The 13,654-nt window shown below is 53.6% G+C and overlaps 1 protein-coding gene across 1 annotated transcript; it reads left to right on the top strand.

Annotated features, from left to right (window-relative positions):
- Positions 1 to 3,198: 3,198 nt before the first annotated feature.
- Positions 3,199 to 12,502, top strand: LOC111143289 (protein O-linked mannose N-acetylglucosaminyltransferase 1 (beta 1,2-)). The gene is made up of 21 exons (XM_022496929.1): positions 3,199 to 3,796; positions 4,421 to 4,535; positions 4,690 to 4,808; positions 5,655 to 5,720; positions 5,810 to 5,923; positions 6,718 to 6,835; positions 7,027 to 7,125; positions 7,292 to 7,419; positions 7,761 to 7,831; positions 8,060 to 8,135; positions 8,319 to 8,402; positions 8,492 to 8,533; positions 8,749 to 8,807; positions 9,146 to 9,218; positions 9,303 to 9,431; positions 9,517 to 9,642; positions 10,650 to 10,714; positions 10,911 to 10,955; positions 11,184 to 11,319; positions 11,593 to 11,702; positions 11,802 to 12,502. Exons 1-21 carry the CDS (start codon positions 3,677 to 3,679, stop codon positions 11,887 to 11,889), a joined length of 1,983 nt encoding a protein of 660 aa, XP_022352637.1. The 5' UTR covers positions 3,199 to 3,676; the 3' UTR covers positions 11,890 to 12,502.
- Positions 12,503 to 13,654: the final 1,152 nt, after the last annotated feature.

Raw genomic sequence — 13,654 nt, 5'->3', positions numbered from 1 at the left:
TGTGATTCTGAAGATCTGGGATGGAGCCTGAGGTTCTTTTCTAACAAGCTCCCAGGTGATGGCCATGCTGCTGGGCCAGGGACCATACTTTGAGTAACAGGGTAATAGAAGATGGTTCTATGGTGCTTGGATTATATTTTGTAGGCAATGGGGAGCGATGAAAAACTTTTTTTGTTTTGGCTTGATTTGGATGTTTTATCCAAGTAATTCCAGTACAGGGTCACAGAAGGATTTACAAATGTAAAGATAGTTAACTTGGTCTATCGTTTTCCACCTCTAGCCCCACTCCCCAAAGGCAACCACATTCAACTACTTTTTTCTGGTGTTTATACATATAACCCCACATACACTTATACAGGACTACTATTTATTAATTTTAAATATTGTTTACTGACTTCCTATTATGATAAATATGATTTATTTCACACTCTGTGCTTCCCCTCTTCCACTGGCCCTATATATTTCTATCACTATTTTAAGTTCATTTAATGGTTACCTCTGTAATATTAAGTAAAATATTTTTCCTTAGTGTCTCTCAGTCCACAGAAGGATTATCAGAGGTTAAAAAAAGAGATTTGCCTTTTTGAAAAATTACTCTGGATTTTGCAAGGAGAAATGATTGGAGGGGTACAAATCTGGAGTCAAGGAAACTGGAAGGCAAGAAACTGAAATGGCCTGGACCAGGGGCTGTTTGTGAGGTTGGAAAAGAGGCCAGAATGGAGAACTCTTAAGGAGGTAAGATTGACAAGACTGGTTATATTCATTTAATTATAGTGGCATTCATGATGGCTTGTTCAAGAAAACAAACGATTCGAATAAATATTATGGAGAGTCTACTATTTGCTAGCCAGTGTGTGTGGTACAGAGAATACAGTGATGAGCAAACAGACCTGGACTGGCTCCTAGAGAAGAGGATTCAAGGGTGACTCTTAGCTGTTTGGCCTGGTGCCATTCAAAAAGGAAGGGAACCCAGAAAGAGGACTGGGAGTGGGAAGAGATGATCACAGCAGGGATGGCTTTGAGTTGGAGGGGTCTGTGAAGATGTCCAGCAGGCAGCTGGACACAGGTCAGCCTAGAGCTCAGGAGAAATGTTAGGACTGCAGATACAAGTGTAAGAATCTAGGCGGTTAACAGGTCAGGAGAGTGGATAAGATCTGTGAAGAGGGAGACTGAGCAGCAAAGATCAGAGAGGAGCCCTGAGCGACATCTTTTTCAAATGCTAATAAAATGTGCTGGGTTTTCTTCTATTCTCTAATACATACCTATTTGGAAAAATCACCGCCCCCCCCAAAAAAAAAACCAGTAAAAATCACCCATGTTAACATTTTGGGGGATACCATCCCACCATTTAGGAAGCAGGTGGAATATGGAGAGCTCAAAAAAATCTAACTGGTCTTCTGGCTTCCTCCATTTCCTTTTAAAACATTCTCCACCAGGGGCGCCTGGGTGGCTCAGCGGGTTAAGCCTCTGCCTTCGGCTGGGGTCATGGTCCCGGGGTCCTGAGATGGAGCCCCGAATCGGGCTCTCTGCTTGGTGGGGAGCCTGCTTCCTCCTCTCTCTCTGCCTGCCTCTCTGCCTCCTTGTGATCTCTCTCTGTCAAGTAAATAAATAAAATCTTTAAAAAAAAACAACAACAACATTCTCCACCAAACAGTAAAGTTTCTGTTAAATAGTACTATATCACTTTTCTGCTTAAAACTTCCCTGTCTACGGGGCACCTGGGTGGCTCAGTGGTTAAAGCCTCTGCCTTCGGCTCAGGTCATGATCTCAGGGTCCTGGGATCGAGTCCCGCATCGGGCTCTCTGCTCAGCAGGGAGCCTGCCTCCTCCTCCTGTCTCTCTCTGCCTGCCTCTCTGCCTACTTGTGATCTCTCTGTCAAATAAATTAAAAAAAAAAAACAAAAAACAAAAAAAAAACTTCCCTGTCTACCTACTCACTTCGGATAAACATCACCGTCATCTAGAAACTTGTTAGAAATGCAGTATTCTGCTCTGCCCAGACTATCGAATGGAAAACTCTAAGAACAGGGCCTAGCAATTTGTGTTTTAAGATGCCCTCCAAGTGATTTTTTTTTAAGATTTTATTTATTTATTTGACAGAGAGAGATCACAAGTAGGCAGAGAGGCAAGGGGAAGCAGGCTCCCTGCCCAGCAGAGAGCCCGATGCGGGGTTCGATCCCAGGACCCCGGGATCATGACCTGAACCAAAGGCAGAGGCTTTAACCCACTGAGCCACCCAGGCGCCCCCCTCCAAGTGATTCTGATGCAAGGTAAAATTTAAGAACCACTGTGTTAGGCTAAGTTCTTTGTATGTATTATCTCATTAAACCTTCAGGACAAATCTGTATTATTCTTATCAGTGTAGGGGGAGGGGGTCTTGAGAGAGGAATCGAGCCGGGATACCTCAGTTTGAATTCCAGCTCCCAGCTTTGTGACACTGGATCTCATTACTAACAGTACCCATCTCATGGGATTGTTGTGGAATTAAACGAGGTGGTGTAAGTAAAGTGCTTGGAACAGTGACCGGCATAGAGTAAGCATTATATAAGCATACCCCCATCTCACAGATTAGGAAATCCAGGCTGAGACGTGAAGTGACTTGCCCAAGGTCTAGCGTAGTGGTAGAATCAGATTTTTAACTCTCCTTAGCCTCCAAAGGCACACCCTAAACCAGGGTGCAAGCCTTGCGGAAGCAAGGGAAGCGGGTAGCTGTGCCGAGGCCTGTAGGCCCTCTGACCCTGGCATCCCGAGTGGTCTCATCCAAGGCTCTAGGCTCTAGGGTTCGCCATCCATGATGCTGGGGGCCAAGGCTAAGTTGGGGGTAGGGGCTGCTGCTGTATTCCAGCAGCCATCCCGCCCGCCAGTTACGAAGCTGCTGGAGAACTGAGTATTCCGAGTGCTCGCCGGCCTCTGACACCCGCCGCCGCCGCCGCCGCCGCCGCCGCCGCCCTAAGCACCGCCCGCCGCCCTCTCACCCCGCGGCGGCGGCGGCGGAAGCGGGGAGGCGGGGCGGACCGGGCCGGGGCGGGGCCGCGAGCGGCATGGAGGAGGCGGAGGCCGCGGTGCGCCGGGCAGAGCAGTGCGGGCCGGAGAGGGGCCCGAGCGGCGCCCGGGCCCCCTGAGCCGTGAGTCCTCCTGGGCGGGAGTCCGGGAGGGGTAGCGCGGCCGGGGCAGGTCTCCCGAGTCCTCAGGCGGCCCCGAGCCCTGGAAGGAGAAGAGCGGGGCCAGATAGGAGAGGGCGAGAGCGCAAGCAAGCGGGTGGAGGATTGGGGGCCAGGGTTGGTGGGGGGTGGTGTTTGTGCCCTTTGCCCACCCCCAGGACCGGGGAGTCCTGGAGCTTGGTCTTTTTAGGGGCTGCTGAACATTGAGAGTCGATTACTTGGCCTCTGTTCTGAGGGCCCTGGGCAGCTCTGCCAGTTACCCCAGGCACCCCAGCCCCAGGGGAGTTTCCAGGTGACCCGACCCCTCTGAATGGTTCCTTTCCAGAGCAGTTGAGCCACTTTTCCCAGGTCACACAACCTGGATGTCTGCAGGAAAGAGTTGTTGGGAGGTCCTCCCTGGTCTCCCCAGAAGGCATCAGACTTTGGGAGGTACACCCTAGTCCCTGTGACCCTCTGGTCCTCTCAGATTCCTGAAGGCATGGGTTGGCCAGGACAGTGGTGACTCCCCAATCCGGCATGGACGACTGGAAGGCCAGCTCCCTCATCAAGCCCTTTGGGGCTCGGAAGAAGCGGAGCTGGTATCTTACCTGGAAGTATAAACTGACCAACCAACGGGCCCTGCGGAGATTCTGTCAGGTACAGAGCTGTCCCAGCGCCCCTGGGGGCTCCCTCCCAGCTTTACCCTAGCCTACACTATGGGCACTGGGACCTACCTTGGCTGCTCCCAACCCTGGAAGGAGGCAGCAGGTTCCTAGAGAGGAAACCTCTTTGTGTCATGCCCCTCCGAGGTGGTGGTTTGGGCCCAGAGTTCTGGAATCAGAACCCAAGTACAACCCCCTAGGCTTCTGACAGAAACCTGAAGTCTAATCAGGAAGGCTTTGCTCAGGGGCACCCACCTGTCAGGCCGTTAGAGCTAAGACCCAGGTCTTCTGATCCCCAGCTTGGTTCTCTGGGATTGGCTCCATCTGTGGGAACTAATTGTGGAGGGGACCAAGGAAATCAAGACCTCAAATGGAAGAATACAGGAGCTCTGGGTAGGGAAGGCCCTGATGAAGAGAAGGGTCAGGGCTGGTTCCCTGGAGGAAGTGATCTTGAAATTGGACCCTGGTTGGGGGCAGTAGAACTGGGTGGACAGAGGGAGGAGAGACAGGCCTCAGGCTCTCCCTGTGTCCTCATTGCAGCCAGGGGCCTTCCTTTCAGGAAGACCCTCAGTGATCTGGAGGAGCACCCCTCCTTAGTCATCTTTACCCCTCCCCTCAGACAGGGGCAGTGCTTTTCCTGCTGGTCACCGTCATCGTCAACATCAAGTTGATTTTGGACACGCGGCGAGCAATCAGCGAGGCAAATGGAGACCCAGAACCAGAGCAAGACTATGGTGGGGCCAGGCTGAGGATGAGATTGGCTGGTGGGGTGAAGGATGGGGTGGGGGTGGGGTTCCCCTGGGATCTTATAGCTGAAATGGTAGGCAGATGCCAAGGGATGAGACTCTGCTGGAGAGAGTATCTCCATAACCTGTCGCACCCCCACAGATGAGGCTCTGGGCCGATTAGAGCCCTCACGGCGCAGAGGCAGTGGTCCCCGACGGGTTCTGGATGTGGAGGTATACTCAAGCCGCAGCAAAGTGTATGTGGCAGTGGATGGCACTACGGTGAGTGGGCCACTGTCTGGTGTAGCGGCCCTGTATTCTCAGGGTATGGTTCCCTGGCTCCGGGATCCACAGCCTGGGTGGGTACTGCCTCTCTGACACTTTCGAGCTATGTGGCTCTGGAGGCCTCAGTTCCTTATCTTTAGGCTGGGACTAGTGATGTCAACTTGTCAGGATTTGGTGAAAAGTGTGTGAAATGTGTTACATGTAGTGGCATCTTATCAAAAGTGAGCATTAGGGCGCCTGGGTGGCTCAGTGGTTTAAGCCTCTGCCTTCGGCTCGGGTCATGATCTCAGGGTCCTGGGATCGAGTCCCACATCGGGCTCTCTGCTCAGCGGGGAGCCTGCTTCCCTCCCTCTCTCTGCCTGCCTCTCTGTCTACGTGTGATCTCTCTCTGTCAAATAAATAAATAAAATCTTTAAAAAAAAAAAAGTGAGCATTAGCAGTAGTAGGCAGACAATTTATTGATTGATTTATTTCATAACTATCTTCTGGTCCCTTCTTTGGCTTCGGCCTTGTCTGGGGCATTGGGGACCAAGGGGGAAATCAGACCTGGCTCCACTTTGAGGGGCTCAGTCTGATGGATTATGAGGAAGAGACATTCAGGGGCTCTAGGAGCTTTGAAAGCCGTGGAAAGGAGGGTTGTAGAAAGATCTGGTCTCTTTTTTGATGGGTAAGTTAAGGTGGTTTTCTGGAAGGGGTGGCCTTCAGGCCGGATTGGAAAAGAGCTGTTCACAGAAGCACAGGCAGGAGGGAGGTTTCCCACAGCTGGTTTTTTGAGTTCCTGTAAGGCAGAGAGGCCTCGAATGCCAGTGTGAAGAGCTGGGCTTGGTCTCTGCTGCCCGGTAGGTGCTGGAGGACGAGGCTCGGGAGCAGGGCCGCGGCATCCACGTCATCGTTCTCAACCAGGCCACGGTGAGGTTCTAGGGTTGGGGAGCTTGGAGGGCTGAAGCTGAGCCCTCCTTGCTGGTGACATTAACTCACGAGAGATATGACCCCACCAGGGCCACGTGATGGCAAAGCGTGTGTTTGACACGTACTCACCTCATGAGGATGAGGCCATGGTTTTGTTCCTCAACATGGTGGCACCTGGCCGAGTGCTCATCTGTACGGTCAAGGTCAGTGACTCTGCCTGGATCCCTTTATCTGTGCCCCCAGCTCCAACCTTGCTCATGGCCCTGGGTTCTCTACCCCTAAGAAAGCATAGTGGGAAGAGCCTCTGGAGGAAAGTAATGAATGTTCCAGTCTTGGCCTTGTCATTTATATTTAGCAGGTAGTTATTAAGCACCTACTGTGTGCCGGGCACTGTTTTGGGTGGTGGAGATACAACAGGAAGCAGCCTTTATGGAGCTTACATTCTGCAGGGCAAGATCAACCACAAAAAAGCCCAGTACACCAATAATGTCAGGAAACGATAACTTAATGAAGACAGTAAGGCAAGGAAGACAGAGTTATGGGTGATTCCTTTTAGAAAGAGAAGGTCTCTCTAAGGAAGTGACATATAAGCCGAAAGCCGGAGGAAGTAAGGAGAGGGCCCAGCAAATACCTGGAGGAAGAGTGTCTCAGTAAGAAGGTGGCGAGGGCACAGGCCCTGAGGAGGGAAGGTGCTGTCACGCTTCAGGAGCTGCAGGGGTGCCCGTGGAGCTGGAGATTCAGGGAGGGGAGGTGCAGATTGTGTGGGATCCTAGTAAGGATTTACTAGCCTGGTGACCTTGGATGATTCTCAGAATCTCTCTAAGCAGTTTTCTTATCTGTGAAAGGAGAGTAACCTCAGAGAGTTGTCGTGACTGTTATAATGAGCTAATGTAAAATAAAAGGTTTCGCATGGTGCCTGACACAGAGTGAGTGCTCCATGCAGCCAGGTCTCCCAGAAAAGTGCCGGTGAGGCTGACTGCCTTCCCCGGTCTCCCAGGACGAGGGCTCCTTCCACCTCAAGGACACAGCCAAGGCTCTGCTGAGGAGCCTGGGTAGCCAGGCCGGCCCTGCCCTGGGCTGGAGGGACACGTGGGCCTTCGTGGGACGCAAAGGAGGTATGGGCACCATAGGCCATCCACCCTGTAGTATCAGGGCCGCGGAAGGAGCGGAACCCCAAGAGATGGGGTGGGGTTGGGGGCAAAGAGGAGCCAGAAGCAGTGGGCTGGATGAAGGTGGGCAGAGAGCCGGGAAGAAGCTTTAAAACGAGCTTGGGCCTCCGTTGCACCTCATTCCTTTCCCTTGCTAGGTCCTGTCCTTGGGGAGAAACATTCTAAGTCACCTGCTCTCTCCTCCTGGGGGGACCCAGTCCTGCTGAAGACAGATGTGCCACTGAGCTCAGCCGAAGGTGGGGTTAGTGGGGACTGGGTTCCAGGGCAGTGCCTGGGCTGGAGGCGGGCCTTGGGTCCTATTTATGAAGCTTTATTTTCTTGACTGGGTGCCTGGGGCTCTGTAGATCACACTAGCCTCATGCCCCCTCACACATCATCCCGTTGACCCCATCCCTCTGTCAGAGGCAGAGTGCCACTGGGCAGACACGGAGCTGAACCGTCGCCGCCGGCGCTTCTGCAGCAAGGTGGAGGGCTATGGGAGTGTGTGCAGCTGCAAGGACCCCACACCCATCGAGTTCAGCCCTGACCCAGTGAGTGGCGCCTGAGACAGGGAGGCTTAGACCCCTTCTCCGCTTGGCAGGGAGATCTAGGAAAGAGCCAGGCTGGGCTCTGCAGATCCCAGCCTGAGAGAGGGAACCAGAACCTGGGGATTTACCTTGACTCGGAAAGATCGGGGGAGGGGAGGCATGTGAACAAAGGCCTGGAGTTGGATTTGGGTTGAGTGTGTGGAAGGGCCTGGACAGAGAGACAGACCCCCTGCCATTTCCCTCTCTACTCTGGAGTTACCTTCTCTCCAAAGAACTCTTCCCTAGGTGGGAATCCTGGTTTGAAGAGGGAGTGAGGCAAGAGCTAAAAACTGTTTCTCCCTCAGCTCCCGGACAACAAGGTCCTCAACGTGCCTGTGGCTGTCATTGCAGGGAACCGGCCCAATTACTTGTATAGGTGAGCCTGGGAGAGGGCCATTCAGCGCTGAACGGGAGGGTGCTTAGCACGGGGGACCCTCGGGCTCATCGGCCTGCGGGAAGAACTCTTGAGGTGGGAGGAAAGGCAGCAGATTCTGGGCCCATTCACCCATGTGGGTGGACAGGGGGAGCGTGAGCCCATCTGTTAGCACAGAGGGGCCCTGAACTGAGGGGACAGAAAGGCCTAACACATCCCTGAGCTCCCCAGGATGCTGCGCTCTCTGCTGTCAGCCCAGGGGGTGTCTCCCCAGATGATAACAGTTTTCATCGATGGCTACTACGAGGTGAGTGGGGTTTGGAGGCTATGGGAAGAGCAGAGCCTAGGGCCGTGGGTGTGGGGTAGCAGTGATTACAAGAGAGACAGCCCGGGCAAAGGCTGTGCAATATGGATGGCTTGGCATGGCAGAGCCTGCAAGGTGGACGGGGGGCAGGTGGTTCACATGGTGACCAGTAGCCGTGCCCCCCAGGAGCCAATGGATGTGGTGGCACTGTTTGGTCTGAGGGGTATCCAGCACACGCCCATCAGCATCAAGAACGCCCGTGTGTCTCAGGTACTGCCTAGGCAAGGATGGAAGGGGCAGACGCCTGACCCCACCATCCACCCCAAAGCTCATATGCCCTCTTTCCACTCCCCACCCAGCACTACAAAGCCAGCCTCACTGCCACTTTCAACCTGTTTCCTGTGAGTAGTAAGGACAAAGCCCTTGGGCCTGGGGTGGGGAAACATGGGTATAAAATCTGGTCTTAATAGACAGCAAGCTCTTGCCCTCTCTGGGCCTCAGCCTCCTGATCTGGAAAATGGGGGTAGTGCTGCCTGAGAAGTGAGATGGGGGTGGAGGAGGCACAGGATGGGAAGGGCCCCCTTGGGGTCATGCTGTCCCCTACCTCTCCCTGCAGGAAGCCAGGTTTGCGGTGGTTCTGGAAGAGGACCTGGACATTGCTGTGGATTTTTTCAGGTGAGGGAGTGCCACTTCATAAATGCCTCTGTGAGTTGCCTCAGGCCTCTTTGCTTAACTGGCTTACCAGGGAAGAAGGCAGTAGGGTGTCTGGGAGAGCTGGGAGAGGGTGTGGGAGAAGTCAACTCGAAAGTGGGGGGAAAGCCTGAGCACAAAGGTAGGATGGCAGGTGTTGGGGTTGGAGTAGAGTGTAGAAAGGATGGGCGAAGACAGTGGGGATCTGGGGGATGGGACACACAGGCGTGATTCCTGAGTCCCATCTCCAGCTCTTCCAGCATCACTGTGTGACTGTGTTTGTCCTTGCCCTTCCCTGAACCCTTGGACCCTGCCTCTCTCAGTTTCCTGAGCCAGTCCATCCACCTTCTGGAGGAGGATGACAGCCTGTATTGTATCTCTGCCTGGAACGACCAGGTAAGCCCAGGGGACGGGGTCAGCTGGGGCATTGGTATAAGCCCCAAGCTAAGACCTCCCACCGTGGCTCCCCCCTGTCTCCAGGGATACGAACATACAGCTGAGGACCCAGCACTGCTGTACCGCGTGGAGACCATGCCTGGGCTGGGCTGGGTGCTCAGGAAGTCCTTGTACAAGGAAGAGCTTGAGCCCAAGTGGCCCACACCAGAAAAGGTGCCCTGGCAGGGTAGGGGGAATGGGCTGGAGCCCCCCCGCCAACTCCAGACCTCTTCATCTTCATCCTCTTCCGGGCCCGTAGCTCTGGGACTGGGACATGTGGATGCGGATGCCTGAACAGCGCCGAGGCCGAGAGTGCATCATCCCTGATGTTTCCCGATCCTACCACTTCGGCATCGTTGGCCTCAACATGAACGGCTATTTCCACGTGAGTGGGAAGTGGAGTGTTGCGGTGGCAGGCACCGTGTGATAGACGGAGCAAGAATGTGGACTCCAGAGCCGTCCCGGCTCTGCCACTGACAAACCTTGGGGAAAATCCCGTATCCTCTTTTGCCTCAGTTTCTTGATTTGTAAAATGAGGATAAAAATCCTACCTACCTCGTTAGGTTTTGAGGTGATGAGGTTTAAATGAGTTAATATATGGAAAAGGCTTCGGACTGCAAGCATTATGTAAGGGTTAGCTGGTATTATTTTTATTATTACTATTCTTAGTGTCAGACTGCCGGTGTGGGGAGGGTATTTCTGCCACCAGACACTTACATAGCCCTGCCAGCTCTGCCCTCTCCTGTCCTTGCAAATGTGGGGGCTCAGGCCTCTGCCTGAAGTGAACAGGGATGTCCCCAGGCCCCCATGCCTTACCTGGCTTGTCCAAAGGGCCACTCCCCAGTTACAGCAAGAGTACGCTTTGAGACAACCCGGCCCAAAGGAACAGATGGATGGCTTGGAACCTCCAAGAAGCCAGAAGGACCCTGAGAGGCTGGCTTATACAAGATCCCAGTCATCTCCTAGAGAGGGGTAGGCGTTTACCTGAGGTCACTGTCAGTACCTTAGTCACAGCACTTTCCTTCCTCTCAGCACAGCCTGTTCTTTTGCCCACCATGCCTGGTAGGGCCTGTTCTGGCTTCTGGGGCCCTACAGCAGCAAACCCCAGGGCAACTACTGGGAGCAGGGACTAGCTCAGGGGTCAGTAGCACGAGCTGCTGGTATGGGCCTGAGCTCTCTAGCAATGGTGGAGCCCAAACTAAAGCTAGTAAGAGCCTGTCGAGGATGTGACAAAGAAGAGGATGGGAAAGACAGGAGAGGCTGGGAGGGGGCGGGTTAGAGGGACCTCTGTGGGTCCAGAGCTTCATCTGTGGGCCTTGTGGGTATGTGGTCAGTGGGCAGGTGTGGGCCTGACCGTGGAAGGCCTGATGCTTACTTTCACACCCACTACAGGAGGCCTACTTCAAGAAGCACAAGTTCAACACAGTTCCAGGTGTCCAGCTCAGGAACGTGGACAGGTGGGGACTGGGGACAGGGCAAAGGGGAAGATGTCTGGGAGCCTTGATGACCAATCCCCAGTATTCCCTTCCAGCCGTGGGGCCTGTTTTTTTTACCCCAGCCCTGCTGCCACCCAGTACCCATGTGATCCTTTGCCTCGCCCCTGGAACCTGAAGGGTGACCCCTTCCCCTGACCCATTTTTCCTTCTCCTTCAGTCTGAAGAAGGAAGCTTATGAAGTGGAAATTCACAGGCTGCTCAGGTATGTCCTCTGCCAGTAGGGATATATGGCAGGGAGTGAGGAGGCAAATATTGGGTGTCTTGGCCCCATAATTTTGGGGCCCACTGCAAAATGAAAATCAGCACCTTGTTCAAAGATTAAGAATTTCATGACAGCAATAGCAGAGCATTAAACTAAGCATGGGGTCTTAGGGTACCCACCTGTGACACAGGCTCTGTCTTGGCCTTTCTCCCCTACCCCCTGCTACAGTGAGGCTGAGGTTCTAGACCACAGCAAGAACCCTTGTGAAGACTCTTTCCTGCCAGATACAGAGGGCCACACCTATGTGGCCTTCATCCGAATGGAGAAAGATGATGACTTCACTACCTGGACCCAGCTTGCCAAGGTGCCCCACCAATACACCCACCCCATGCTTACTCCTCCCCACCAGATATAGGGAGCCTTTGTTCTGGGATCATCTTCTACCCTTGAACCTTCTCTTCATACTCTGGGAACCCCTCTTCCAACCCCTTTGTCCATTTCCATATTCTAGAAGATGCTACATCTTGCAAATTGAGGAGACTGTTGAGGAGGGGTGGGGGGTTGGGCCAAGCGTCCTCAATGCCCGCTCCCCGAAGCTCTCTGACCACTGCCTCTCCCCCTACCCGGCTTTTACCAGTGCCTCCATATCTGGGACCTGGATGTGCGTGGCAACCACCGGGGCCTGTGGAGATTATTTCGAAAGAAGAATCACTTCCTGGTGGTGGGCGTCCCAGCCTCCCCCTACTCGTGAGTGACTCTTTTCTGCCCTGGGAAATGGGAGACTAATGGGATTAGAGGACATAGCTAATTACCTCTTCCCTATACATTTTCAAATTATCTTCCCAGGGTGAAGAAGCCACCATCAATCACCCCAATTTTCCTGGAACCACCCCCAAAGGAAGAGGGAGCCCCAGGAGCCGCAGAACAGACATGAGACCTCCTCCAGGACCCTGCAGGGCTGGGTACTGTGTACCCCCAGGCAGGCTAGCCCTTCACCCCATCCTGTAGGATTTTGTAGACACTGGTAGGGGTCTGGGTTGGCTTGTTTTTAACATGAGACTTAATTACTAACTCAAAGGGGAGGCTTCCCCTGCTCCAACGCCCCTGTACCTGAGTTGGAGGTCTATTTATTTACTTCCCTGTTGGGAAGGGCCAGGATAGTACCTGGGAATCATTGGGGTCCCTGGGCAGCTGATCCTGCCCTTTGCACACTCCCTCCTCCCAGGCCTGGTTCAGAATCTAACCTATTTATTGACTGTCCTGAGGGCCTTGGGAACAGGCTGAAACCCAGAGGGCCTGGAATCCTTTCTCGGCTGGGGTGCTGCCCTGGGGATGGGGCTGGCTCTTACTCAGGAACCTGCTGTGCCCAACCCACGGACAGGCCCGCTGGGGCCCAGCCTGCTGCCACAGACTCACTCAGAGACCCTCAGACACGGAACCAGGCCTCTTCTCAGCCTCCCCTTTGTCCAGATTTCCAAAGCTGGATAAGGTGGTCATTGATTAAAAAAGGAGAAAACCTCCGGGGATGTGTTTTATGGTTATGTGTGAGGTGGTTTGGGGTGGGGGCATTTGTGTGAGAGAGAGAGAGAAAGAGAGATAGGAAAGTGAATGGTCATGATAGTTTTCCTTACTGTCCTCCACAGGGTTTAGCTTCGTTTGGGGCCATTTGGCCACCAGGGGATGCCCAAGTCTCAAACTCCCAAGATTTTCCCCTAAGCTCCACCTTAGGACAACAGAGCCTGACCTTAGCCGCACCCTACTTGGGGCTGAGCTTAGAACAGCCACCCCAAACCCCTTCCCTACGGAGCTTTATTCTCGCCTAGCTTGTCTGGTCAGGTACCTATCCCCAAAGATGGAGCAGGAGAGTAAAAAGAGATGCTTGGGGGATGAGGGAGGTGATGGGAGAGCAGGTGAGTCTAGTGGGGATTGAAAGGAAGGTTGGGGGAGCGGACTGAACTGGGCCGGCATTATTCAGGAGGCTGGGTCTGGGTTGCGGATAGAGTTACAGGAGCAAGGATCTGTGGCCCTCAGGCAGGGTACTCCGTGTGCAGATTCCATATCTAGGCATTTTTCTAGAGAGAAACCATTGTTTTCATCAGATTCTCACCTAAGATTCTCACCTAACCAGTGACCTGAAGAGATGAGGAAGATATAACTTAGATAGCCCTGGAAGCACCAGGAAATGAATGCGATTTTCTGGAGGTAGTGGATGAGAAAGCACTAAGGCAGGGGGCAGGACATTTAAGGGATCTGTCCAGGACTTGGGATCAGGAAGCTGAGTGTAGAACACGCCTCCTGAGAAGGGGTCAGCTTGCAGAGTCCTTTCAAGGTGAGCCTCGTGAGCTCCTTATAGAGAGCCTTGGCCAGGGAGGCAGGAACTGTCTAGAACCCCCGCCTTTTCACCAACTCCACCCCTCCCACACCCACTGGTGCCTGGAGCCCAGCTCCCTGATGGCATAGGTGGCACAGGTGGTGTGTTGCTTGGACCATTTGTCGCCACCCTGACGCCTTCAGTGTTTACTGGAGATAGAGCTAGTGCTTCAGGTGCCCCAACAGCCAGGTTGAGGGGAAGTTAGCCCATGATTAGGTAGAGTCCCCGCCCTGGGCAAACAAATCCCTTACAGCCTCTGTGTAGGCACCTGGTGTGTGAGAGAGGTCAGGTGCTGAAGCGGGGAGAGGGACTAGTGGCGACTTGCTCT

The sequence above is a fragment of the Enhydra lutris genome, unplaced genomic scaffold (genome assembly GCF_002288905.1).
Source record: "Enhydra lutris kenyoni isolate GAN:26980312 unplaced genomic scaffold, ASM228890v2 scaffoldscaffold9, whole genome shotgun sequence".
Taxonomy (NCBI): Eukaryota; Metazoa; Chordata; class Mammalia; order Carnivora; family Mustelidae; genus Enhydra; species Enhydra lutris.
This window is presented reverse-complemented; position numbering and strand designations above follow the sequence as displayed.

Bases quoted from the DNA above. Each gene is read 5' to 3' on its own strand.
- LOC111143289 (XM_022496929.1), top strand. From the start codon at position 3,677: ATGGACGACTGGAAGGCCAGCTCCCTCATCAAGCCCTTTGGGGCTCGG. The intron at 8,403-8,491 runs GTACTGCCTAGG...CTCCCCACCCAG, and splicing joins AGAACGCCCGTGTGTCTCAG to CACTACAAAGCCAGCCTCAC. The intron at 11,320-11,592 runs GTGCCCCACCAA...GGCTTTTACCAG, and splicing joins CCTGGACCCAGCTTGCCAAG to TGCCTCCATATCTGGGACCT.